Here is a 25232-nt window from a genome sequence, read left to right as displayed (position 1 = left end):
AAAGGGACAGGAGACAGTGACACTCAAACAAAGACACAAGGAGAGAGACATGCAAAAGCTGAAATGTCAGTACAACACAGGTGTTAACTAACATGCAAAGTTCAAATACTTCCCTTTTCCTTAATTTTTACACAAACAGCTACACGTTCTACTCTTTACATGTGCAAAACAGATGTTAATTTCGTTTTAATGAATTTGAAGGGAATTGAATTGTTCATTACTTTTCTTTTGCGTCATTGTGTGCCTTCACGACAGACCGATTACACCCTAAAAAGATGAAACAGTAACCCATTGTTAAAATGATCCCTGGGTTAGTGAATCCACTGGTGAATATCACACACAGGAAATGCTATCAGATGAAGCATAAAGGATTAAATAAGACAAAAACAGTCTAAGACCTGACCAAGTGAAAAAGAGTAAAGGGAGACTGGATTACAGATAAGAATCATGATAATGTTTTGAGTTCTATTGCAGACTTTATTATCCTTGAGGGGAAGTTGATCCTTTTCACAAAGCCATGACAGTAGACCAACACAATGACCTGACACAGTACATTTAACACAGACAGGACACCAAGCACACAATCATAACACAAATTAGCAATAAAACGTGCATAATGAATACCAAAGTTAAATATTACATTACCGTGTGGCAGGTATAGTGTATAGATCAGTGAATTTACACAACATGTTAGTGATGATAGATAGCATCACGCTGTTTATAGACATCTGAACAAACAGGATCCAGAGACAACCAATCATTCAGAGACAGGACTGTACAACAGGAAGATAAGACCAACGTGAACTGATAAGTTTTAAATGTTTTTTTTCTTGGTAGTGATTTTATTAGAAGCTGGTTTTCATTGTGTATGTATGTGCTGGTTATTGTTAGTTGTTTCACAGTCTTGCTGTTTTATATGACATTAAACATATTTGAAATAGAGCTCCATGACCATCGTTTCAACAGTCACTGTTCAAATGTCATCATACAACTTTTAGCAGCTGGACACTAAAGGAGAACTTGCAGAATTCTAATTTTCTACTATACTAGAAGTTCAGTCTGTCTGATAGAAAATTATTTATTCTCAGTAGCTTCTTAGACTAGGAAGCAGCTGCAGTTCTGTCTGTGTTGCCATGGTTATGCTACAGGATGCTTGTATCAATATACATATTCTATACATCCACATAACTAGAGGAACGTCAGCTAAAAGCTCAATGAAACTCATAGCTGGACAACAGAACGCAGCTTAAACAACAAGCATAGAAATGTGTAAATATCTAAACCAGTCTTACAGTCTGAGACCAGCATATGTCATGAATAATTTAATTAAACAACAGACCACTGAGACAAACTTTGCAGCGCTAAGCTAACAGTAAGCAGATCCAACAGTACAAGGATTATTTCTCTACCACTAAAAGTCTCCAAACGAGACAAAGAAGAGCAAAAATAAAGGTTGAATTATGAAGAGATGATGATGAATGTTGTCTTTTCTTTGCTGTTTTCTGATCATAACTTGGTTTTATATAAATGAAGATTTCGCTATCAGCTAATCCATTGTTTTGTGTTTCAATGAAATTATTCAGACTGGAAACAAATGACCCAGAGTTTAACAGGATAAACAGTTTCTCTGAAACACAAAGTTAAGGACAGGTACTTTATATTACTGTACCTACACTGTGTCAACCTGTTACGGTGTCATGTGTCCCTCTACCGTCTCATAACCAAGCAGTCAACCTTTAATTATGCTTGAGAAATCAGTGAGTTAGTATTCATTTGCCATTACATGAAGTCATATTAAGACAAAATAAAGAAACATCACAGAGAAAGGCAGTAATACAAATTAAAACAATGTAACATGCAGTTACTGATTAAAATAAAACATTAAAGAAAGTATTAGAGTATGTATATGAAACATTACACATAGAGGAAGTGATGAGCCCTTCTCATATGAACATGAAAGATCGCTGATGTGTTGTGAAAGAAGGCATGTCATCCTCTGCATCCATTTCACTGAACGCAAACAGTTTTACTCTCATTCTCACTGTTTGAAATGAGCTCATGTTACCTGTTAAACTGCAGAGGTCACCTGACGGGCGTAAACACGCTCAGCCTTGATGTGCAGCTGCTCTCACTGTCACTGCTCAGAATTTCTGAAAAGTTAACAAACACAAATGCTTTTTTTTCTGACGTCTTATATAATTGCCGTTTGAGGAAAAGTACAAAAAAACTGCACCAACAGCAACTGGGGATGTAGAGACATGTCTGCCTTGGTGTTGAGATGTCACTTCACTGAAGCCATGTTGTGTTTTATTATAGATTGTGTCATGGATTTGTGTGATCGGGGTTTCTGTTTCCCTAACACAATAGAGGAATGAACAAAAGCACTGTTATTGCTAACAGTTATTGATCAAATTGTTACAGAGATGCTGAATCATTTTAGGTATTTTTAGGTGTCGAGTCATGTACTGAAGGAGTGTTTAACTACTATGTGACTCATGATGATTTAATACAGGTTGTGACATTAATTCCTATTCCTTGCCCTGAATTAATGATCAGCTCACGTTGTTTCTCTGCGCTTACTTCATCCCATTTCCGTCAGTTCCACTGGTGTTCATTTCAGACCAGTCTCTGTCAGATGAACAGAACCTGGTCTCATGTTAGAAAAACAGATGAAGCTTTTAAATATTTATCTCTGGTGGTAAGTTGACTGCAATAAAGATCATTTAGAGAAAAGGGTTGTGAACAGATGCACAAAAGAAACAAATTAATGAATAACATTCTTAGGTGTGTAGTCACTATTAGTAATAATTGATTAGTTGTTGACTATTCTCATAATCAATAATCAGTTTGAATCCAGCCTATGAAATAACATTTTATTATTTCCTGATTTTGTTCCCTCTTTGACATTATTCAGTTCAACTCAACTTTATTTATAGAGAACTCTAAGAACAATTATAGCAGAAACAAAATGCTGTACATCAATCATAAAAATATAACCATAAAACAAACAAAACAAAAGCAAAAAAAAACATTAAAGCAAGCAGGCTCTCATGCCACGTCAAAAGCCAAGGAGTAAAAATAGGTTTTAAGACAAGTTTTAAAAACGGACAGTGAAGGGGCCAGTGTAGTGCATAAAGGTAAATCTTTCCATAATTCAAGAGCAGCAACAGAAAAGGCTCCGCCCCCTCTGAGCATCAGCTGACCTGACGGACCAAGCAGGGGCGTAGGGCAGAGGGGGGTAAACTTTATAATGTTTGGGTTTTGGCTTAAACAAGGTATATGAGGATGCATTTATGTTCACATTGTTCAGATGAAACAAGTGATTGATTAATCCAGAAAATAATGACCATTGAAAATATTGACTCGTTGCAGCCCTAGTAGTTGCATAAAGGTGCAGTGATGAATGGAAGTTTACTGAAGGGTTGTTGGATCAGGGCATTACTTTTCTCTAGATGAGCCCACCAACTAACAATGATTTCTTTCTGTTCGTGTCTCTACAGTTCTGTCAACAATCCCCCGTCTTGACATTTTGACAAACAGTGAACACATCCTTTCCTGTCCATCATCCTGTACTTTCTGCCACTGGAGTCAGACTCTTCGACATGTTGAAGGCCTGATAAGTGTTGGTTTTGTACGTACAGAAGTCAGGAGGTCAGCAGGTTCCTAAGTGGCCATGTTGGACTCTCACGGTCCCATGTGACCTCGGCCTCCACCAATCAGCCTTTACACGTCTCCTGACCAAAGTAGCTTTTTCAACTCCATCAGGAGCCAGTTTGTTCTGTGCTGCCATCACTGATCAGCCAATCATGGCCGAGTCCAGCTCGGAGCTCGAATTGCCTCGTGCCACTGAGAGTGTCTCCAAAGAACTCATTGTTACCACGGTGATCGAAGGGTCAGAGGTCAGAGCCGAGGTCCCGAGCAGCAATGGGACCGCTGAAGGTCCACTTTCTGCCAAAGTCATGAAGGAGGAGGAAGAAGTTACGTCCACAGCGCCAGAATCAACGCCGCCATCTGAAAGTACAACAATGAGTGGAGTCACCATAGAAGAAGAGTCTCTGACAGCTCTACTCAGCCACATCCGGACTGGATCAGGAGCCAGATCAGGAGAACCAGGTAAGGATCAGGCCTCATCCTGGATCAGCTGATTCGTGCTCCTTCAAAGTAAAAGTTTACTGAGTTTTAACAGAATTTTTAGAGAAGGTGTTTCGCAATCAAAGCTAATTCATTGAAGAAAACCAATCAGCTATGGTTTCTGTGCAGATTAATGTAAAAAATCTGCTAGAATAGAATAGAATAAAATAGAAGAACTTTATCTACTTTTTCTCTACAAAAGGCAGAAACTTGCCAGAAAATTGACAGGCTGCTAAACAAGTTGAATATAATCACTAGCGTGCAACAACACTGTTACTCAAATCTACTATTTAAAGTTCTCTGATGTCATTAATATCTTACGGAGCGTTACTGGAGTAAAACAATACATTCCAACTGTCCTGGACCAGCAGGCATGGATTTGGACCTGGAGGAGAGTTCCTCTGTGGCAACAGCTGGTGGTTCAGATGACCAGAGGGAATCCACCGACTCCGCCTCCTTCTCCATCCCCAGTCTGGAGCTGTCGGATGGAGTCACGGCCACAGGAAACTCCCTGGACGTGGAGGACGGTTTGTCCTCATCATACTCTGCTCTGGGAGCAGAGGGCGGTTCTCCGTCCACAGAGGTCCCCAGTCTGAAGGACGAAGAGGCTGCAGAGGCCAAAGGTGAAGATGAGTCACATGACCACATCAATGACTACTTATCTATTTGTAGATTAGGAATACTCTATGAAACATGTGAGATGAGACGGGACATACTGAAACACTGTATGCAATATGACAGACCAAGCAGAATGGAGTAAAATGCAAGTTACAAGTAATGAATTGATTACTGAGGTCTGAGTGTAATTACCCTCCTGTCCACAGGGGGCACTGCTGCAGCTGCTGCCCCTGCCGCCGCCTCGTCTTCTACAACTTCTTCTGCTGCGGCTGCAGAGTCTGGGCCGTCCATGCCGGCGTATTACCTGGTGAAGTGGATCACCTGGAAGGAGAAGAAGACGCCCATCATCACTCAGAGTGAGAATGGACCCTGCCCCCTGCTGGCCATCATGAACACACTGTTCCTGCGATGGAAGGTAAATATTTATGTCATCAGTGACTGTGTACATGAAAAAAATACCCTGGTATTTGTCTTTACAGATGTATGTTTCATGACAAACTTCTTAATTCCTCCTTGTACAAACTAAAACAGAGCAGGGTGTTGCCTCAGTGTAGCAGCACAAACACTGTTCTTCACTACACAACGATAATCTGCTTCAGTAGATCCAGGACAACAAACCCCTGATTGTCTCTGTTATTTGGCACCTTCTACTGGTCATCTTGTGCTTTTTTCAGCTGTGTTTGCTGTGCCCACTTCATGAGAAATATCCACATAGAAGTAATTTATTCAGCTAAAATGTACTTACATCAGACTTTTTTTGCCTTTATCATTCAACACTAGTTTGTTCTAATAGTAGAATATCAGATTGTATGAAGACTGGGTAAGTGATTTCCTGGGTGAATGTTCTCAGTTTGTGAGCTTCATGAACTTTCTCATCGTTCCATCCAAAAAAAAGTATTTTATTTTGAAAATTCATGGGAAGGAATGCTTCTCGGACTAAAAAAGTTTGTTCGAGGTGCTCTTTGGAAAAAGGGATTCATAAAGTAGGTACCAAACTGGAAGAAAAATCCAAGGCACTCTCTTTAAACACTAAAATGCCTTTATTAACATGGCATGGTCATACCTAGACCTAAAAGACACTTCTACGCGTTTCAGCTTCAAGCCTTCATCTGATCTAAAAGTTTTTTTTTTTCTTTTATTAAAAAACAAAAGTCAGTCCCTCCATCTTAGTACACTTTATCTTAAATTCAGTGCGTTTTATATGTATAAGCAGCAAAAGAAAATTAAATAATTATCTTCATACTAAAAAACCTTTGAGAAGTTCATAAATCATCTCAACCTACATAATCACTTTACTTGAGGTTTGAAATATAGACATTTATATCAATTATTTGTGACATTTATTTGGGTGGAGTGATCTGTTATTTTAATTATCAGACAATGGAAAAAAAGGGAAGAGTGAAAATTCTTTGTTTATACAGTTCAAATATCTGTGTGTTTTTCTCTCAGGCGAAACTTCCTGCTCAGACTGAAGTCGTCACCACTGAGGACCTGATGGCTCACCTGGGTAAGATGATTGACAGATCTGAGAACCAATGAGCTGCTCCTGTTACCTGTAACTGCTCTGATGTTACTCCCCTTATGCTTTTTTTTTTTTTTTTTTTGTATGTGTAGGAGAATGTGTGCTATCTGTTACGCCCAGAGAAAAGGCTGATGGGATGGAGCTCAACTTCCAACAGGTAAAACTCACCTGAACCTACATAAACAGTCACAGTTGGTAATGATGCGTTCAGGTCATGATGTAAAATCACATTCACACAGATGGGAAGGTGACTGTGCAGTGTTTTCTCATTGATCCTGAGGAAAACAAATGTATGGATTCACAAAAGATTCACATTTTGAAAATTTTGAAATTTCATTTAACCTCATTTAGCCAGGTTGGTCCCTTTTTAGATGAGGGGGGGCTCTTTTTCAAGGGAGACCTGATCAAGATGACAGCAGTAAAGTCACATCATTACAATTTTACAATAATAAAAACTTTTGTAAACAGAGAAAAAAACATCAGTCAAAACATTTACAGACCAAAAGCCTTGATTTCACAGTTTTAACGCTCTCTTTAAAATCAATCTGAGTCAGTGTTTGCAGATGAAGCTCAGACTGAAGCTCGTTCCAAGCATTAGGAGCTGAAAACCTAAAGACATTTTTCCTAATTCAGTCCTTACTTGAACATATTGAAACAAGGCCAACCAATTATGTTGTTTGATGATGTGGTCTGCGTGTGCGTCAGAACATGAGCGATGCCATGGCGGTGCTCCCGAAGCTCTCCACCGGTTTGGACGTCAACGTACGATTCACCGGAGTGACAGACTTTGAGTACACACCTGAATGCATCGTGTTCGACCTGCTGGACATCCCGCTGTACCATGGCTGGCTGGTTGACCCGCAGGTACGCAAACACCAGAGAGTGTGTGAAGAAGCAGGCGGTGAAGTCAACACCATCCACTAGACACTAGACTTTACAATAAACCTTGTATCTTCTGAAATCCTGCTGCTCCTCTCCATCTTTCTCTGTCTTTGTCTGTTGAACCCAGCCAAGAACATTCTCAAACAAACGTGTCATGTTTATTCCAGAATGGCTGGTCAGGTTGAAATCCATTGTTAAAACCCTTTAAAGCCAGTCTTTACTGTGTTTTCATTTAATTTAAGTCTCGTCTCCTCCACAGAGCCCAGAGATGGTGGCCGCTGTGGGAAAACTGAGTTACAACCAACTAGTGGAGAAAATCATCGACTACAAGCACTCTGCAGACAGCAGCCGAGTCAGTGAAGGTAACACGGACATGTCTGACTTCAACCCTGATCTGTCAGCTGGTCTCACTTAAAACTGATTTCATTCCTCACAAGAAGAGGGAGTTTTTCTCTTTTTTATGTGTCCACTTAGGCTGATGTTGTGTAATGATGTAAAATAAACTTAATGAATACTTAAAAGGTCAAAGTTGTTAAAAGTAAAAGGAAAAAGTGTCAGAAAAAGAAACACATAAGTACAGATAAATGAAAACGCTACTGAAGCACAGTTACTTCCTGTACAAGACAAATAGATCCATGCAAAACATGAAGCGATGTTTGTTGTTTGTCAGGTCTGGTGGCAGAGCAGTTCCTGGAGTCGACGGCGACTCAGCTTTCGTATCACGGACTCTGTGAACTCAACACGACGGCCAAAGAGGGAGAGATCTCTGTGTTCTTCAGAAACAACCACTTCAGTACCATGATCAAACACAAGGTGGAGCTGCTGATCACACACAGACACCCACCCCCCCCCCTCACCATGTGCAGGTCAAAGTAAAGTGTTTCTCTGCTCTTCAGGGTCACCTGTACCTGCTGGTCACGGATCAGGGCTTCCTGCAGGAGGAGGGTTTGGTCTGGGAGTCGCTGCACAACGTTGAGGGTGACGGAAACTTCTGTGACTCTGACTTCAGATTGTGTCATCCACCGCAGAGAGCGCCGCCCATCTCCGACCTGCCGCCAACCAATCAGGAGCAGCAGAGACAGATCGACCAGGTGATTGACCTTTAACCTCTGAGCTGTTTTAAGACTTACTGAGATGTTTTACTCAACTGAGAACCACATTTAAAGGAGAAAATGTAGGTGAATTAAACAGTACATGAAACCAGCAGCGATTTTCCAGTTATAATTCTAATAACGTACAAAACATACATGCCTTGCCAACACTAACACGGATATTTTTTCTTCCTCCATTTTTAAAAAAGTCCATCCACACGACCTTTGTTTTACTAAATATCTCTGTTCATATGACAACAAAAAGCCAGCTCCAGTCTGGCCTAAATTCTCAGACAAACCATAGATAGTGTTGTTGTCCAACCTGTGGAGACCGAGGATAAAACTGGACATTGCAGACGCAGAGGCTTCAAAGTGTCATCAAAATGTAATTCAGTTATAAACTTGCATTACTTTAAGTGTTTGTTGTTGTGGAAGTGGATTCTTTACATGATGTGGCTTTGTCCATAATGCCAGTCCAGTCTGTCTCCCCAAGGTATCAGTCCTGACCTCAGCGTACTGCAGATCGTACATTGATTTATACACCTGGATTTGATGTTTCAAGTGCAGCTTCCTTATATAAAGACATAACAGACATGAGCAAAATGTGGTGAGACGCCATCGATGAACAATCTGTATGTTTTCCATGAACCCACAGATACACACAAACCGGAGTTTAGAAAGTATGTACTTTGGAAAGATTTGTTTAAAATCTGTTTTTGTGACTAAAATGCTATTTACATGTGGATGAAAGGAACAAATTTAGCAAAAAATATCTGCATTAGCGTGGACAGTTTGGAACGATTCCAAGTTCAACATCACCCATTGTCCCAGGACATGACACCCACATCACCGATATACACACCTGATCCTCAAAAACGTCTTTTTCCATGGGTTTTTCTAACCCCTGAACACACCTGTGGCTGATAAATGTATCAGGATCAAATGCATTTCAGTCAGTATTGATAATAACAATCATTTTAATGGTCTATGTCTAATAATGATTATGTTTCAGTTGAAGTGTTTTGTGTTTGGTTCCATCAGGATTACCTGGTGGCAGTGTCGCTTCAGCAGCAGCAGGGTGGGGCCCCAGGGCCCCTCAGTGATCTGGAACTGGCCCGACAGCTGCAGCAGGAGGAGTACCAACAACAACAACAACAGCAGCAACAGCAGCAGCAGCAGCAAGGAGCCATGCAGGCAGTACAACAGGTAATAGAAACAACACTTCAACTAGAAAAGCACTCGGAGAGCACAGACCTCCGCCAAGGCAAATCAGTTGACCCCCCCCCCGATCACCACCAAAATTTAATCATTTCTTCCTTGTGCCAGTATCAACATTTCCTGAAATTGTCATCCAAATCTGTCCATAACTTTTTGAGTTATCTTGCACACGGACAGACAGACAGACAAAAAAAAACAATGCTGGCAAACACATAACCTCCTTGGCGGAGGTAATAAGACTTTTGTAACGCTTAACCGTTTTAAGACAATACGTACACATTTAATATGATACATTTTCCATTTTACAGCATTCAGATTACCAAAACTCCTGAACTTTTCTCACTATTGACAAAATTCAAATGGTATCTGAAAGCTGAGAATCTGAGCTTTGCCTGAGGGGTGGGGGTGGGTGGAGCGGGGAATAACAGACTGGAGCAGGGCAGACAGCAGCAGATACAGTCGGTGAGAGACACTTATGATTTTTATCAGCATTTTAGCAAGGTTTTATCGGTGTTTCTGCACTGAATTCTTGTAAATAATTGTGTATAATAGTGATAGTGCTGTTTTGGAGTGTTCTGCTAGTGTGTTTTGCCATCTTTTGTTGAGTTCTGGGTTTTTTTTTGCCTTTTTTATCTGTATTTTTCTGGTTTGCATAGTTCATTGATAGTTGTATTTTTGCTGTAAATATTATATAAATGCATGTATATTTATGTAAATGTATATGCAGAAAGCTAGTCAGGGCAGAAGGAGATACAGTGTTTGTAAAAGAAGATGATGGATGTTTTTGTCAGTGAAATGAGGGGCTCTGTCTACAACTCGACAGAAAGTGAACACATACTATCACACAGGATAAAAATGCCTAGAAATAGCTAAAAATAAGAACATGAATACAGACAAAGACAAACTAAAATGTTTGAGCATATGGAAAATAGTTGAAAGTTTATTTCTGTAATCATAAAATTTCATTCTGAACATTTACAGTCGTTTTTCACAATAAATATGATTTTTTTTTCTCTATTTTTTGCTATAACACACTGTTTTAAGCATTTATTACATATAATAATGATAATAAATGGCTGGATATTGAATGTTAAGTTCTTCCTAAAAAAAAAAGGTGCAAAAGAATTGGCAAAAAAGAAAAATTCTAACACTTCTCTAGGTGAAGTCTAGAAATCTAGGTGGCCTGTTATAATTGTAGTCCATAAAGGGTTAAATCGATTAGATTGCATAGAACTTTATTGATCCTTTGGGCAGAGCCTTCAAATAACACTGTTCTGTTGGATTTAGGGATTGTTGTCCAATATTTACTCGTAAGAATTGAATGAAATCTGTGAATCACGTTTATTTATCGTCATTGGACCAAACGGGACAGAATCTCCTTATATTCTTTTGAAGGGGCAGGGCGCAGAGAAATCATGTGACTCAAAACAGGAGGTCACGCTCCACTGAGCTGTGTATGTTTGACTGAAGTTCATGCTGTTGTGTTTACAGGTCAGAGGTCAGGGGTCACAGCAGGGCGGGGCCAGAAGAAGAGACAAGGACTCAGACTGTGTCCTGTTATAGCCTCTTCATCGTCGATGTCGTCATCATCACTGACCAGCAACCACTGACCTCCTGAGTCCAAATGTCCAGTGTGTCTGCAGAGGGTGGCCACACACACACACACACACACACACACACACACACACACACACACAAACACAGCTCAATGCCAAACCCAGTGCTTTGTCTCACAGGTGATGAACTCCTGTAACCTCTGACACGTTTGTACATTTTTAAGACGTTCAGTTCCGGTGGAGTCTGGTCAAAACTCCACCTTTATGAAAGGTTAACGAGGTGTTGGTAAAGGCTTTACTGATGATCAATAAGTGGCATTATTGATCAGGTGAGTGGCGTGGGTCAGAGTCTCAGTCTGAAGGTTTGTCACCGTTTAATTCACTGTAATCTTCACTCCACATGTCCATACGTCATTAATATCAGTGCTGACTCATGTCTGTGGGGTCAAACGGTCCTGCTCAAGGTCAAAGGTCAAAGGTGATTGATTGATTGATTGATTGATTGATTGATTGAAAGGTCAACTAAACACCTGCCACGACCTGGCAACTCACACGTGTTCTTATTAATGACTGATAAATGATGTATTAACTGCTGATGAACATTTTTAAAGATTGATTTGTTAGAATGTGGCACCACAACACAAATAATTCTGTATTTTATTGACCTGAAAGATGACGTATCAGAGCTGCAACATGTGATTATTCGATGTTTGATCTGTGTTTTCCAGACTTATTAAGATGCGTTTAGAGAATACTTAGAGCCTGAGCACAAACAGCACAGTGAAGGCCTTCACTAAACTGTACACTAATAAATTCGGGATGTAAACATGTTGAAAAATTGTTTATTTTATAGGTGTTTAGCATCGGTCAGCTCCCACATTACATTTGCTTTAGATGTACCAGATTTAGATGCATACATATCCTGTCCTAAACTCAACAGAAAGTCGGCCATTTTTGTTTAAATATGCAATTGTTTTCCCCATTTCAAAATGTTGTACTATTGAGACAGAAAGTACTTCTTAAGTCTTTTGTACAATGTGTGAAACGAGTCACCACTCAAACCAATTATCGATCAACAACTAATCGTTTAATCTGTGAATCTGTCGTTGCAGCTCTGGTAGTATGTTTCAGGTCCCTAAAGTGAATCTTGTCAAAAAAAAATGAAATGTTTGAAGCAGAAATGTCTGAATTTGTTCTGAAGTGGAGACTAAAAGCAAAGAAAATCCACTTTTCTGATGATTAAGTGTCATAATCTTTGTTTTTTTTCCACTCCACTTCTTGTTACCATCTGAAACTAAACTGTAAGCCAAACTTCAGCCAATATGTCAACACTCTGCTTTTTGTTCCTATGAACTATGAAGTCCAGTTGTGTCTGTCCTGTGATGCAGATTTTAACCGTTAACATCTGGTTTTTCGCTCTCGGTGCTGAGATGAGTCGTGTATTTACCTCCTGAAACTCAGCGCAGCACGGTATCAACAGCATTTTACAAAAACGGCTCCTGTAACACATGGAAATGGATCAGTATTTCACCACTGAACACAGATAATGGGGATGGTTTCTCTATATTTAATGGCTTTGCTGAACATTTGATTCAACGATCCGATATTTATGAGCAACAGTCCTGATCATAGACTCTGAAGATAATTGTAAATCAGTAAAATCACTTTGGAATCAGTACTTTCGAGGTAAAAAGTAGGAACATGTGCAGCCACCTGGTCATTAAGGTGAAATAAACTCGGGACCGACTGTTAATTTCACATCAATGACTTCCTATTTATCTGTCCAAAACCAACAGCAGAACTTGCGTCTACACAAGCCCATATCTGTTAGAAAAAAGAAATCCACAGCAAAATCATTCGACAGTTTATTCCAAATTCTTACTTTTGATTTTGATTTTTTCCCAGTAAATTACTCCATTTCTTTCATACAAACAAAAACAATGTAAAAGATCCAACCAAACATGAAGAAATAAGATGGAAATGACATAAAATTACAAGACAAAAAATTGTCTTACATAATTTAATGATAGTTTGTTTAATTTTATTTGCTACTTGACTTTTATTTAAATTCAGTAAAAGACGCAACATGAGGAAAACATGACGACAGAAAATGAGTAAAATACACAACAAGAAAATAATGAAACAATACAAGAATTCAGTAAAATAGACAGAGATGACGAAAATGATCTAAAAAGACAAATGGTAAGTAAAATGGGCTACAAAAATTACAAGACAAAAAAATTCAGTTGAAGATGCAACACAAGACACAAAAAAATGAGTAAGATGAAATTTATGTAACTGAAAATTTTTGTACAATACACAAAAAGACGCCAAAAACGACCTAACAAGACATAATAAGTGCAGAATGCATCAAAGATTAAGTAACAAGATAAAAAAAAAATCCAAAAAATGTGCAACAAGACAAAAATGGGGTAAAACAAAAAAAGATGAAAATAATTTAACGATACAAAAACGTTATAAGACAAATATTCACTAAAATACACAAATATGAAAATAATCTCACAACAATAGAAGGAAAATGTGCAAAAAAATTAAACATGCAACAAGATGAAAATGATCTAACAAGACAAAAAATAGGTAAAGTACACAAAACAAAAATGACCTAATTAGACAAAACAGAAAATATGTAAAATACACAAACACACAACTCACACAAACTGTAACAAGATGAAAATGAAGTAAAAAATTGAACACATCATTTTCATCTGGTTGTGTAAAATTTAATAAAACACAACCAGATAAATGAATATAGCCAGACAAAAACAATATATTACAAGACAAAAAAATAAATAAAATGCACAACAAAAATGATACAGTAAGATGGAAAAAAAATCCAGTAAAAGACGCAACAAGAAGAAAATGAAGGAAAACTAAAATTGATAAGCAGCAAAATTATATGATGTAACTTCAAAAACATAAAAAATGAGTTGAAAGACCAAAGAAAAAAACAATTCAGAACCTGGACTTTTTTTTAAAAATTTTGTGCTTTTAATAAGTTGAATCAGTTTGTTTTTGTTTTTATACCAGAGGTTGTTCATCTGTGTGGACGTCCACCGCCTCTGCAAATCTGAGAAATTGCGTCATTTCTCACAATTAGTCGATTTTTGTCGTGTATTAATTCTTCTCAACAGATCTGGGCTTCTGTACTTTGTTTCTGCTGCAGTGAAATGAAACCATCGCTGTGTGAAAATCTTCTCATTGGGATTTTAGTTGTTCTGACTCTGAAGCGTGTTGCTCCGGCGAATGTTTCCCATCATGCCTCTGTGATGGGCGGGCGGGCGTCCCCTGTCATTTCGTTGGTTCGTGTGCTGACAGCTGAGCTTCAGTCTGACTGTGTGAACGCTGCCTTGCTCTGTTCGCTTTGGATTTAATTTGGCAAATTGTCAGTAAAAAAAAAACTAAACTGAGTCAAACTGTGTGAGTCGCTTCATTTCTTCGTGTTTGATGAACATCCTCGAATGTGTGATGTGGAAAGAAAAACCTTCCAAAAGACAGCAACGCTCAAAAACAAAATGTTCTAGGATTAAATAAGAGAAAATAAAACTAAGAATTCAATCCAAGCACCTTTATTTCTCAGAAACAGAAGAGGAAGCATATACAAAGTATTAACATTAATAGTCTCTGTTTATAGAGCGCTGGTTTAAACAAAGTTACAAACTGTTTGACAAAGAAAATATTACAACAATAAAACCCTTAAAAAAAAAGTCACATTTTATAAAGTTTTCATCTTGTGTTGTTTTGGTCTTGTTGCATCTTTTACAACACTTTTCTTTTCATGTCTTACTCTTTGTTGTCATTTTGGCATCAGCTTTGTCTTTTTACATTGTTTTAATCTTTTTGCTCCATTTTGGTCTCACCACCTTTTTGTAAAACTCCTGTTTCATTGGATTTTCGACATAATTTTCATCATGTTGCATATTTAACTTATTTTTCTTGTTTTTTTTTACACTGTTGTCTTGTTATATCATTCTACTGTTGTATCTGTTACTTTGTTTTTTGTTGTGTCTTTTACATCATTTTCTCGTCTTTTAGTAAAATGTTTGCTTCTTTTTATCTTCTGCATAATTTTTTATCATGATGCATAATTGACAAAGTTTTTGTTACATTTTATTCTGTTTTTGTCGCATTGTTTTTTTTGTTTGTCGCTTGGCCTTCACTTTTGTTTGTTTTTTTTTGTTTTTTAACATAATTTCTGGGTTTTTTTGCACCATTTGCCCCATTGTTGTAGTGTTTCTTTTACACTGTTACTTTTTGGTAATAGCATAAAATCAGCTCATCACCTTTCACCTAAACAATAATTATAATAATAATAATAATAAAAGGCTTTAGTTATGGAGGCATCAAAGATACAGTCACATAGAGGTGAAATAATATAATAGCAGCTTTAACGGAAAAAGAATAGATTAAATTATAAATTATAACGATTTTCTAAAAAAAAAAAGAAAAGAAAAGCTTTTAAAGAGATTTCCAGGCAGAGTTGAATGTATCAGACATAATCTTAGGATGTCGGCAATTGCAGGTCAAGTGAGTGTTGCTGTTACCATGGCAACAGCTGGCCTACTGCACATCACCCGGTGAAGCACGTATTAACTGTATCCTTTTCTCGTGTTGGAGTTCTACTTGTCGTCTTCTGCACCTGAATGTGTCGTCTTCTCTCTCGTGTGGATCTTCATGTGGATCTGAACATCGCTTTTCTGTCTGAACTGTTTCTGACAAACTGAACAACTGTACGGTTTCTGTCCCGTGTGACCTTTCATGTGACGAAGCAAATTCGACTTGAGGCCAAACTTTTTACCGCATTCTGAACAAGCGAAGGCCTTCTCTCCCGTGTGACTCACCATGTGTAACCGCAGAACACGTTCATAGATGAAACTTTTCTGACAAACCGAGCAGCTGAAAGGTTTTTCCCCTGTGTGGCATTTCATGTGATGAATTAAGCCCGATTTAAAAGCAAATTTTTTACCACATTCTGAACAGCAGAATGCTTTCTGTTCTGTATGCATTTTCACATGATTAATTAAATTTGAGTTCTGAGCAAATCTTTTACCGCAGACGAAACAACTAAATGATTTTTCCCCGGTGTGGAGCTTCATGTGAGAAAGTAAGTTGGATTTTTGTGTAAACTTCTTTCCACACACTGAACAATCAAATGGTTTCTCTCCTGTGTGAATTCTAATGTGTATCATCAATTGTGACTTTGTGCCAAATATTTTCCCACACTCCAAGCACTGATTTTTCATTTCACATCCTGCATCGGTTACAGTGAAGTCATTATGTTCCATTTTGTCCCCAGGTGTGTTGATCACCTCCTTCCTGTTTGTCTTCTTAGGGGATTTTGTCCCTGACTGGTGTTCACAGACATCTTTCCAACAATCACCGTTCAGACTATCGCCACTTTCTAAAGATACAGTCGTCTCTTCATCGCTCTGTGTTGGTAAAAAGTTCAGACTATCATCACTTTCTAAAGATACTGTCGCCTCGTCATCACTCTGTGTTTGTAGAAGTCCGTGTGGATGGAAGCTGCTGAATGGTTCTGATCCACAGTCCTCTCCATCTGGTTCCTCCATGTCCACTTCAGTTTGTCTTTGATGAAGCTGTGAGGACTGAGCTTCCTCTTCATCATCCTCACTCTTCACAGGGACAGGAGTGGGTGAGGACTTGATTATATCAGCCTCCTGTTTGGTCCACAGTTCCTCTGGTTCCTCTTTAATGTGAGGTGGCTCTGGATCCTCCTGGTTCTGGTCCAGACAGGGGCTCCAGTCCTGATGATCAAAGGGAACCTCTTCTTTAACCACCAAAACCTGATGAATGTCTGGAGGACAAAAAATAATGAATATGTTAACTAGGGGTGTAAGAAAATATCGGTTCACCAATATATCGTGATATCTCATTTCACAATACTGTATTGATATTAAAAAGTACTGTATCAATATTTTTAGGTATTTATTCAAATGCAGATTTTGTGGAGGTTCAATTTTGTTTTTTTCTTTTTTGTTTATATTTTACTTATTATTCTTCAACACTCTTTTATTCAATAATGTTAGTTCCTATGTTGGGATTGAATTAAAATACTGTTCTGATGTTAGTTGTGAACTAATAGAATATGAACATTTGAACAGGATCTGAAACTGTAATGTCTGTAAAACATCATTTAAGTTTGAACACAGGAACATTTTATGATATAACATTAGATCCTGTTCTGATCAAATAATGTGTTTAGTATTTGTGAAAAATTGCCTTTTTAACAGTATCATGATACATCGTGATATATTGTATCGTGATCCTAGTATTGTGATTTGTATCGTATCACCAAATTCTTGCCAATACACATCCTAATGTTAACCACATCTACCAACTGCCAACATGATATCATGACTCGTATAAATATACACGGCACTTTTAATTGGTGTGTTATCTGTACGCATTATAAGCTTTCCACATGTATGTTCATGCCGCGTCAAATACCACGCACTGAGGGTTAGGGTTATGTGAACCAGAGATCTTGGCGTAAATTGACACACAATCAAATGGCGTTGAATAACACACAAAAAGATGAAAATGCATTCGTATAGCATGCCAAATGCCATAAAAACTGGTGTGACAGTCAACACAATTTCATGAGATCAGTCTCCACCTGTGGTGAGACATAGTACATGTGAATGGAATGGAAACAGATTTGAATAATGTGTGTGTTCAAGTGTTGAGCAGTGAAGTGAATGCATCTTTAACTGAAGTTATACGGAAACAAACTGAACTGACATGTAACATAAGAATATGGATAAGCCAGTGCCTGTCCTGTAATGTGCTGCCAGTTAATGCTCAATTGAAGTTTTAGTGTTAAGATTTCAGTCACTGTAGGTGTGTTTGTTACTTTTACAGCAGAACTGTCATTTGTAGAAAAATGAGAATGCAACAATTACGCAACAAAACCTCTGTTAAGGGCTAAATGGTTTCTATCCACTGAAGTAGCAGAGGCTTTTATTCTGAAATGGTGAAGAAAGTATTACATTTGTCGAGTGTTGATCAGTGTGTCATTTCATGTTACGTTCTTATTGGCTGTTTATTATTAACAGATGCCCTGAGATGGTTAAAAATCAGGGCATCTGTTTGTGATCCTTAAATGTAGGATAGGCTTTTTTATCAGCAACCAAAGTTATTACTATGCATCATCATCTTTTGTCCTTTTCTTTTCTCTCTCTGTTCACCCAAACCAGAGCCAGATGGACGACACCCTGAGCCTTTTTTTTTTTTTTAATTTTTATTTATTTTTAATTTAACCAGGTAAGTTAGTAGAGACTTGATTCTCATTTTCAATAATGATCTGGACTTACAGAGACGAATAACCAAACACTCTCATATTCACACCTATGGGCAATTTAGCTTAACCCATTAGTGGTAGTAGGTCTTTGGACATGCACAGATAGGTTCCTGGTGTTGGAATCGAACTTCTTGTTGTGACGTGACAGTTAACCACCTCACTACCGTGACATCTGAGGTGTTTAACCTCCACATTGTCACCAAATGTTTGCTTTCAGATAAAACTGTGCAACGTTAGTCTATTTGTTGTCAATAAAATGCACAGATTACTGTAACTGAAATGTATATATTTCCACAAACATACAACTTAAACCAGCAGCAAAAGATACAAAAACTTAACACAAAACAATATATAGTGTTTAATTGTGCACATTTCATGCAGTTCTTCTGCTAATTGATTGACTCTAAATCCTAAATCTGGACCTTTAATTCCCAGCCTTGTGTGACTTTTTATATTTACTGTGATATGAGTTGTACAATTGTATGTCTAACAGTTATGTCATTAAGTTTTTTAATACATCTGTAAAATGCCTTGAAGTAATCATGTATTATGATCAGATTAGATTTAAAACTAAAATTAAACTGAGACTAAAACCACAGTGTAAACTCAATTTAAAACTCTGTACCCGATGCTGGTATCAGCTGCTCTTCTTCCTCCTGATTGGTCCACAGCTCCGCCTGTTCTTCTTTGATGGTGGGGGGCTCGGAGTCCTCCTGGTCCAGACTGGGTTTTTCTTTAAATATGAAATATTAAGATACTTTCAGAGGTGGAAAAAGTACTGAAAAATTGGAATTAAGTAAAAGTATCTTTACTTTGCTTAAATTCTACTCAAGTAAAAGCAAAAGTACCTATCTAAAAATCTACTTGAGTAAAAGTAAAAAAGTACTTAATTTATAATTTACTTTCCTCCTTTACTCTCTCTCTCTCTCTTTAACCCCAACTGGTCAAGGCAGACAGCCATCCTTCAGGAGTCTGGGTCTGCTCGAGGTTTCTGCCCGTTAAAGGGAAGTTTTTCCTCGCCACTGTCACCAATCACAAGTGTTTGCCCCTGAAGGATTCTGTTGGGTCTCTGTAAACTTAATTTGATTCTGATTTGAATTGATAAAGCACTTTGTGACTCTGTCTGTGAAAAGTGCTCTATAAATAAAATTTACTTTACTTTACTTTACTTTGAGTAAAAGTTACTTAGTTACTTTCAATTACTTGATGTAAAAAAAGGACATCGAGTCATAAATCCAATCCAGTACTAGTTGTTTTTAATCAACTTTTAGTCCACATAATAATTAGGACCTTTCAGGTGGGACAATGTGCAAACTTTGTACAGTCCACTCCATAAAACATTTTCAGGTACAAGTGGCATAAGCTGTGAATTCTATGATCCATTTTTTCTTTACTGGCAGTATATTGAGAAGCCATCTCCTCTGCTCCTTTCTGTGAACATGTATCTGCTTTTTTCATAAGCAATGAATAACTGTAAACCCAACTGCAGTTTTAGACAGAATCTATTCATTATATTGAATAAAATGACTGAAATAACAAGTTTCTGTGTTCCCATTCTGCCATTTACAGGTCAAAGATAATAATACCTGGCGCTATAGTCAGTTGAATCAAAATGAGAAAGTTAGCCCTAGTAGCCTCTTAACTCAAAATAAATCACAGTTTATACCATGAAATCAACAGACACACGTTTCACACACATATACCTCAATCTCTAGTACCTTGGAGCCAGAGCAGTAGAGAAAAGAGAGTTGCGACACTTCCATAGACCCCCATTGTAAAAAAAAATAAATGGCGGACTATATATATATATATATATATATATATATATATATATATATATATATATATATATATATATATATATATATATATATATATATATATATATATATTTTTTTTTTTTTTTTTTTTTTTTTTTTTTTTTTTTTTTTAAATATGGACCAACTTCCGGGTTATGGAAACACCAATAGTTCCAAACATTGAGTATGTTGGCGTCCGAACACATTCATTTCTTTTGCTGCTGATCTAGCAACTCCAGCGGTAAGTTAATTAAGATATCGTCATGTTTCAAATTATCAAGTGTATTTCCTGTATTAGTGGACTTTATGTTGTAAATTCTGTTTTCTTTGGCATGTGTTAGTGTTTGTATAAATTTACAAATTATACAACTGTTATGTTTGATTTTCAGTTGTAGCCCTATAGTTAGCTAGTTTGACTTCACCAGCTGTTGAGATTTAACCACTATAGCTACAAATTATGGAGTTTCTAAAGTAAGGTATCGTTAGTACAAATTTGGTTATCAGCTGGTTTTGTTTTAGTTGTTTTGCTGAACCTGTGGTGTTTGGTTAAGTTTGTCAGCTGAGGTCATGTGCTAATTAGTGTCATTTACTGCGGGTAGAAATACGGGTCCACTTTGCCAGTCATTTTAATCTGTTAGTAGTAGTTATGAAGCTAGATGGCTACCACTATGTCAAGAAGCAGTGAGCTCATGGTTAGGGCATGTCAAGCTACTCCCAAACAAGTGAGGTATCATTTTCAATAGCAAGTAGCCCAATGTTTGCTTTGCTTAGGCTACTCATAGGAATTGTTTATCTTGTCATCAATTTTACATAATAGCTTATGTATGTGAACATAACCAGACTCCTAAGAAGACTGTCTCCTGGTACATCCCTTTCACTCGCCTCTAACTGCACCTCAGTTTCTCCCTCAATATCTGTAATAATACCAAGGTATTTTTGCTGTTAGATACATATATATTTATGCCACCTACTCTACATTCCAATCAGGAAGTGAAATTGCCTGCAGTCTGATATTGAATTACATGAAACGGGAAAAGCTGTGAAAGACTGTGTTCACTTGTATCATACCGCGGTTTCGTTTTGTGTAGTGAAGGTGGTCAACAGGTGTTTGAACTACATTATGAACCATCATCCTTAAAGGTCTGATCCTCCTCCCGGGCTTGGGGCAATTAATGAAGACGGTTGGGACAGCATCTGGTCTCAACTTCAGTGCGCCTCTTTTTGTGACCATGAACTGGTCGTCCTCAAAGTGGACCTGCCAGGAGGTCATATGTCATAAGTTCAGTTTCTCCTACATACTTTACTTGGTTGGTTGAACTATCATTGTAATGTTATTCTCTACATTTTAAATATTAGCAAGTAATTGTCATAAAACCTTTGTGGCCATTACTTACTTCGCAAATTTTTCTGTAGTTGTTAGTGTCACCTTTAAGCAGTAAGTCTTGCCTCCTGACCAACGCCATCCATCTTTTACTGCGGGCCATGTCCCTGGGAAAGCCATACATCCGGACCCCTTTCTCAGAGCGATTGCTGCATCCAAAAGCTGCACAGCCAACCATGGTAGGACCACTGATCTACAAAATGTTAGATGTAACCATAGCTGTCAGAACTCAGACATTATTAAAGATCAAAGAGCAGGCTTCTTTTTAGCCCCCAATATCGGTATCAGCATGGGCCCCAAAAATCCCATATTGGTCGAGCTCTACTTGTTCTCTAACATTTGTTCTGGTTCTGACCTTTGGTGCAGTATGTTCAGTCATCTTTCCCTTCTTATTCTGGCACTTATCACAGCCATTCCCAAACAACCTGTTTTCTTTAGTATGTGTTAGCGTTTGTATAAATTTGTATCTTAAACAACTGTTATGTTGGATTTTCAGCTGTAGCCCTATAGTTAGCTAGCTTGACTTGGCCAGCAGACGAGATTTAACCACAATAACTACAATTTATGGAGTTTCTAAGGCAAGGTAAAAGTTAGTACAAATTTGGTTCTCAGTGGGTTTTATTGTAGTTGTTTTGCTGAACCTGGTGGTGTTCGGTTAAGTTTCTAAGCTGAAGTCATGTGCTAATTAGTGTCTAAGCCTTTTCTAATATACCCAGAGGTGAGTTGCTGTAGAGCTGAGCTTTGCCCATAAAAGTTCATTACAGTTATTATTCATGAGTTAAGAGGTGAAACTTCTGTCACTTGGTGTTTGTAATATCTGAGTGATCCTATAAAAATTCTGTTGAGTTTTGAGTTTGCTAATGTTGAGTTTTTAATGAGTTTAGCATCCATGCTAATGCTATCTTGCTAAGTTTGCTGCTATACTATGTGCTGGTTAATGCCATTGTGTGTATATTATCAGAGCAGAGCTTGGCAGGTGCACAGTGTTCACAGCTAACCACTGTTTTCTGCTTGGATCACAGTCCTATAGGAGTAAAACTTAAAAATGGTAAATTGTCCATCTCCTTATAAGTACAGTACAATTACAGAATGAATGAACTTGTAAAGTTAGCACGGCACACGTAAGTAGTCTACCCAAGATAACACAAACCTTTCCCTCCAAAATTTAAGATTTTTCAAACTAACAAATGCAGTCTGTTCAGTGGTCAACCACACAACTCAAAAGCATAACTGACACAACAATACATACCGTCGTGTAACAACGGTTGTGTGTGGTTTATTTTGAGATTTACCTGCAATAACGCACTCACTGCTGTCTGTCCCATAGAAAAATGTGATAACGCTCTGTTTGTTTGGAACTATCCAGGCTTACATGAACCATGTGATCACTGGAGCAGCAACAACAAAGCGTGTCTTCACTCTCTTTAAATGGCTCTGTTTGGAACTATCCAGGCTTACATGAACCATGTGATCACTGGAGCAGTGACATCAAAGCATGTCATAACTCTCTCTCTCTCTCTCTCTCTCTCTCTCTCTCTCTCTCTCTCTCTCTCTCTCTCTCTCTCTCTCTCTGGTGCAAGCTAACTAATGATAATGATCATACAGAGCTGTGCTTAAACTAACTGGATCAGCATTAGTAGGCATGCTACTGAGTTAAGAAAATGTATACACACACGAAAATGCTCTGTGGCTTTTCCTGTTAACTGAGTTCTTCCACACTATTTTATTCCACGCTGTTATTTCACTGGAAAATAAACTGACCTTCCCCTTCCCGTGATGAGGAACACAGGGTCACTACACTGATCATGTTCCTAGCAAGAACTTTTAGCCACTTAGCTCGGACTTCGCCCGCCTCTCCTCTGTTTTGATTGGTTGCTTAATTGGACCAATCACAACAGTTTCTGACCTCCGAACATATTTCGGTGAGAAAAAGTCCTGGATGTTGTTTTTGTCTGTTTAAAGGACTATCCCTACTGTCGAATGGTTTCTGTGATAACTTAATTCAGAAATGTTTAATTGAGTAGAAGACCGTCACCAGATGATGTGATATAATAGGAACACGAGCGAGAGGCAAAATAGCGAGAAATACATCTATATTATCATAATATGGAATTCAACGAAATTTATTAGTTTTGAAAAATGTACTAAATGTATTTTTAAAAAAACACAAATGACATGTAAATAGCAGTACAAAGCTACTGGAATCAAGACGAGTGACATTGTGGTGATTTGAGGGAAATACGTTACGGAGCCGGTGGTGAAAACACAGCAGAGACCGGAAGGAAAGTTCAGCAGCACACAGCTGTTCTAAACTAGTCTGTTCTGACCAAGACCAAACTCTGCCAACCTGACACTGAGGAACGGCCTGTGTCATTTATAAAAGACTGGGAGCAGGAAGAAGGTTCAGCGTAATTTTATAGGTGTTTTTAAAAAAATAAATGTTCAAACCTGCTTTGTGCATCAGGTCTTTCTGGTTCCAAACTGTGTCCAGTATTTGACTTTGTCTCTGGTTTTCTTCTTTAGTTCGACAAAGTTCCTCCTCGTACTCTGCTATGGTTCTTTCAAACAGCCCAAATATCTCTTCAGCAGCTGCACTTAGTCTCTGCTCCACCAGTGACCTCAGAATCTGGACTCTTCTGGGCATTGGACACTTTTTCTCCACACAAACTTTGTCAGAAACGCAATTTGTCTCCATCACAGATAGGTCATTAGCTAGCGAGCTACGCTAACTTTAGCATCACTGAGCTAATCAGAGATAAATCAGGAGTAAAACAGACACAGAATGTGAACAGAACAAAGTCCAGTCAGTCGGTTTCATCCGGATACAGCGGTTCCGCTGGTTCGGATCAACTAAAACAAACACTACACAGGAGAAAACGGAGGACTTCCATTATAAACAAACAGTGTGAAGTTAGAGAATCTTTAGCACTTCCGGGGTCAGAATATATTCGTGACGTCATGATAGAGCCTACAAAATAAAAGACTGTAAAGGATCAGGAGGACCAGAAAACTATGAATTCTTTAAAAATGTAGCACTGATTTGAAATTTTCTATCATAGTGCAATGTAAATAAATGCAAACATATTTATGTCATAAACAGCGCCAGTATTTTTAATAATTTCCATGTTACTATTGTAGATGGTTAGAGTGAACTTCCACATGTATTTTTTTATACTGTCATGTCATTCTTTGACTGAACTATTGTCTTAACTTGACTGATTTTTGTAGAATCTATTCTTTGTCTTAAGCTGTTACTTCACATATTGTTCTGTTTCTCAGTTTTATTTTTGTCACTGTTCTAGAATATCCAGATCAATAACAATAGAATCTATCTATCTATCTATCTATCTATCTATCTATCTATCTATCTATCTATCTATCTATCTATCTAGCTATCTATCTATCTATCTATCTATCTATCTATCTATCTATCTATCTATCTATCTATCTATCTATCTATCTATCTTTATATATGTATTTTCTTTGAAAACAAGAGACAGTCTCATTAATGTTATGAATGGTTGAAATGCTACAGAGAGGGAGAACAAAATTAGATTAAATTAAATTAAATTAAAAGTTCTGTCTGTTCTTCATGTCTACAACTCTTTAAGTAAGAATCTTTCTGATCCACAACCCATGAGCATGATGTAAGCAAAGCTGCTTTTCAGACCTGGTGATACATTTCTGACATTAAT

General features: G+C 37.8%; 2 protein-coding genes and 1 long non-coding RNA gene across 8 annotated transcripts; 1 reads left to right on the top strand and 2 right to left on the bottom strand.

Moving 5' to 3' along the window:
• Positions 1 to 3504: 3504 nt before the first annotated feature.
• LOC115428077 (ubiquitin carboxyl-terminal hydrolase MINDY-1-like) lies at positions 3505 to 13613 on the top strand. Of its 2 annotated transcripts, none has more exons than XM_030146902.1 (12): positions 3505 to 4113; positions 4503 to 4754; positions 4956 to 5164; positions 6199 to 6256; positions 6364 to 6428; positions 6977 to 7135; positions 7413 to 7515; positions 7824 to 7966; positions 8050 to 8244; positions 9286 to 9450; positions 10954 to 11489; positions 11536 to 13613. In XM_030146902.1, exons 1-11 carry the CDS (start codon positions 3807 to 3809, stop codon positions 11023 to 11025), a joined length of 1728 nt encoding a protein of 575 aa, XP_030002762.1. In that variant the 5' UTR covers positions 3505 to 3806; the 3' UTR covers positions 11026 to 11489; positions 11536 to 13613. The 2 variants fall into 2 exon arrangements, with proteins under 2 accessions (XP_030002762.1, XP_030002761.1); XM_030146901.1 differs by having other exon boundaries at positions 4500 to 4754.
• Positions 13614 to 14589: 976 nt separating this feature from the next.
• LOC115428081 (zinc finger protein 37-like) lies at positions 14590 to 24503 on the bottom strand. Of its 5 annotated transcripts, none has more exons than XM_030146907.1 (5): positions 23986 to 24503; positions 21551 to 21730; positions 21225 to 21411; positions 18983 to 19090; positions 14590 to 16851 (listed from the first exon to the last, which is right to left on the bottom strand). In XM_030146907.1, the coding sequence occupies exons 2-5, from the start codon at positions 21713 to 21715 to the stop codon at positions 15656 to 15658; spliced, it is 1656 nt and encodes a 551-aa protein (XP_030002767.1). In that variant the 5' UTR covers positions 21716 to 21730; positions 23986 to 24503; the 3' UTR covers positions 14590 to 15655. The 5 variants fall into 5 exon arrangements, with proteins under 5 accessions (XP_030002767.1, XP_030002768.1, XP_030002769.1 ...); XM_030146908.1 differs by lacking the exon at positions 23986 to 24503 and adding an exon at positions 23299 to 23498; XM_030146909.1 differs by lacking the exons at positions 21225 to 21411; positions 21551 to 21730 and having other exon boundaries at positions 23986 to 24496.
• LOC115428128 (uncharacterized) lies at positions 19131 to 20107 on the bottom strand. Its single transcript, XR_003936583.1, has 2 exons — positions 19527 to 20107; positions 19131 to 19258 (listed from the first exon to the last, which is right to left on the bottom strand). It is a non-coding gene; the product is annotated as an uncharacterized LOC115428128 (long non-coding RNA).
• Positions 24504 to 25232: the final 729 nt, after the last annotated feature.

This window comes from Sphaeramia orbicularis, chromosome 11 (assembly GCF_902148855.1).
Source record: "Sphaeramia orbicularis chromosome 11, fSphaOr1.1, whole genome shotgun sequence".
NCBI lineage: Eukaryota > Metazoa > Chordata > Actinopteri > Kurtiformes > Apogonidae > Sphaeramia > Sphaeramia orbicularis.
The sequence above is the reverse complement of the archived record's forward strand: the minus strand, read 5'-3'. Positions and strand labels throughout refer to the sequence as shown.

What these genes read in the sequence shown, in the direction of transcription:
- LOC115428077 (XM_030146901.1), top strand. Translation starts at nt 3,807, where the DNA reads ATGGCCGAGTCCAGCTCGGAGCTCGAATTGCCTCGTGCCACTGAGAGT. An exon ending in TGGAGCTCAACTTCCAACAG is followed by an intron (nt 6,429 to 6,976) that starts GTAAAACTCACC and finishes CGTGTGCGTCAG; the next exon opens with AACATGAGCGATGCCATGGC. An exon ending in GCTGGCTGGTTGACCCGCAG is followed by an intron (nt 7,136 to 7,412) that starts GTACGCAAACAC and finishes TCTCCTCCACAG; the next exon opens with AGCCCAGAGATGGTGGCCGC.
- LOC115428081 (XM_030146907.1), bottom strand. Translation starts at nt 21,715, where the DNA reads ATGGTTGGCTGTGCAGCTTTTGGATGCAGCAATCGCTCTGAGAAAGGG. An exon ending in ACTACAGAAAAATTTGCGAA is followed by an intron (nt 21,412 to 21,550) that starts GTAAGTAATGGC and finishes ACCTCCTGGCAG; the next exon opens with GTCCACTTTGAGGACGACCA. An exon ending in CTACACAAAACGAAACCGCG is followed by an intron (nt 19,091 to 21,224) that starts GTATGATACAAG and finishes TCATATTTAAAG; the next exon opens with AAAAACCCAGTCTGGACCAG.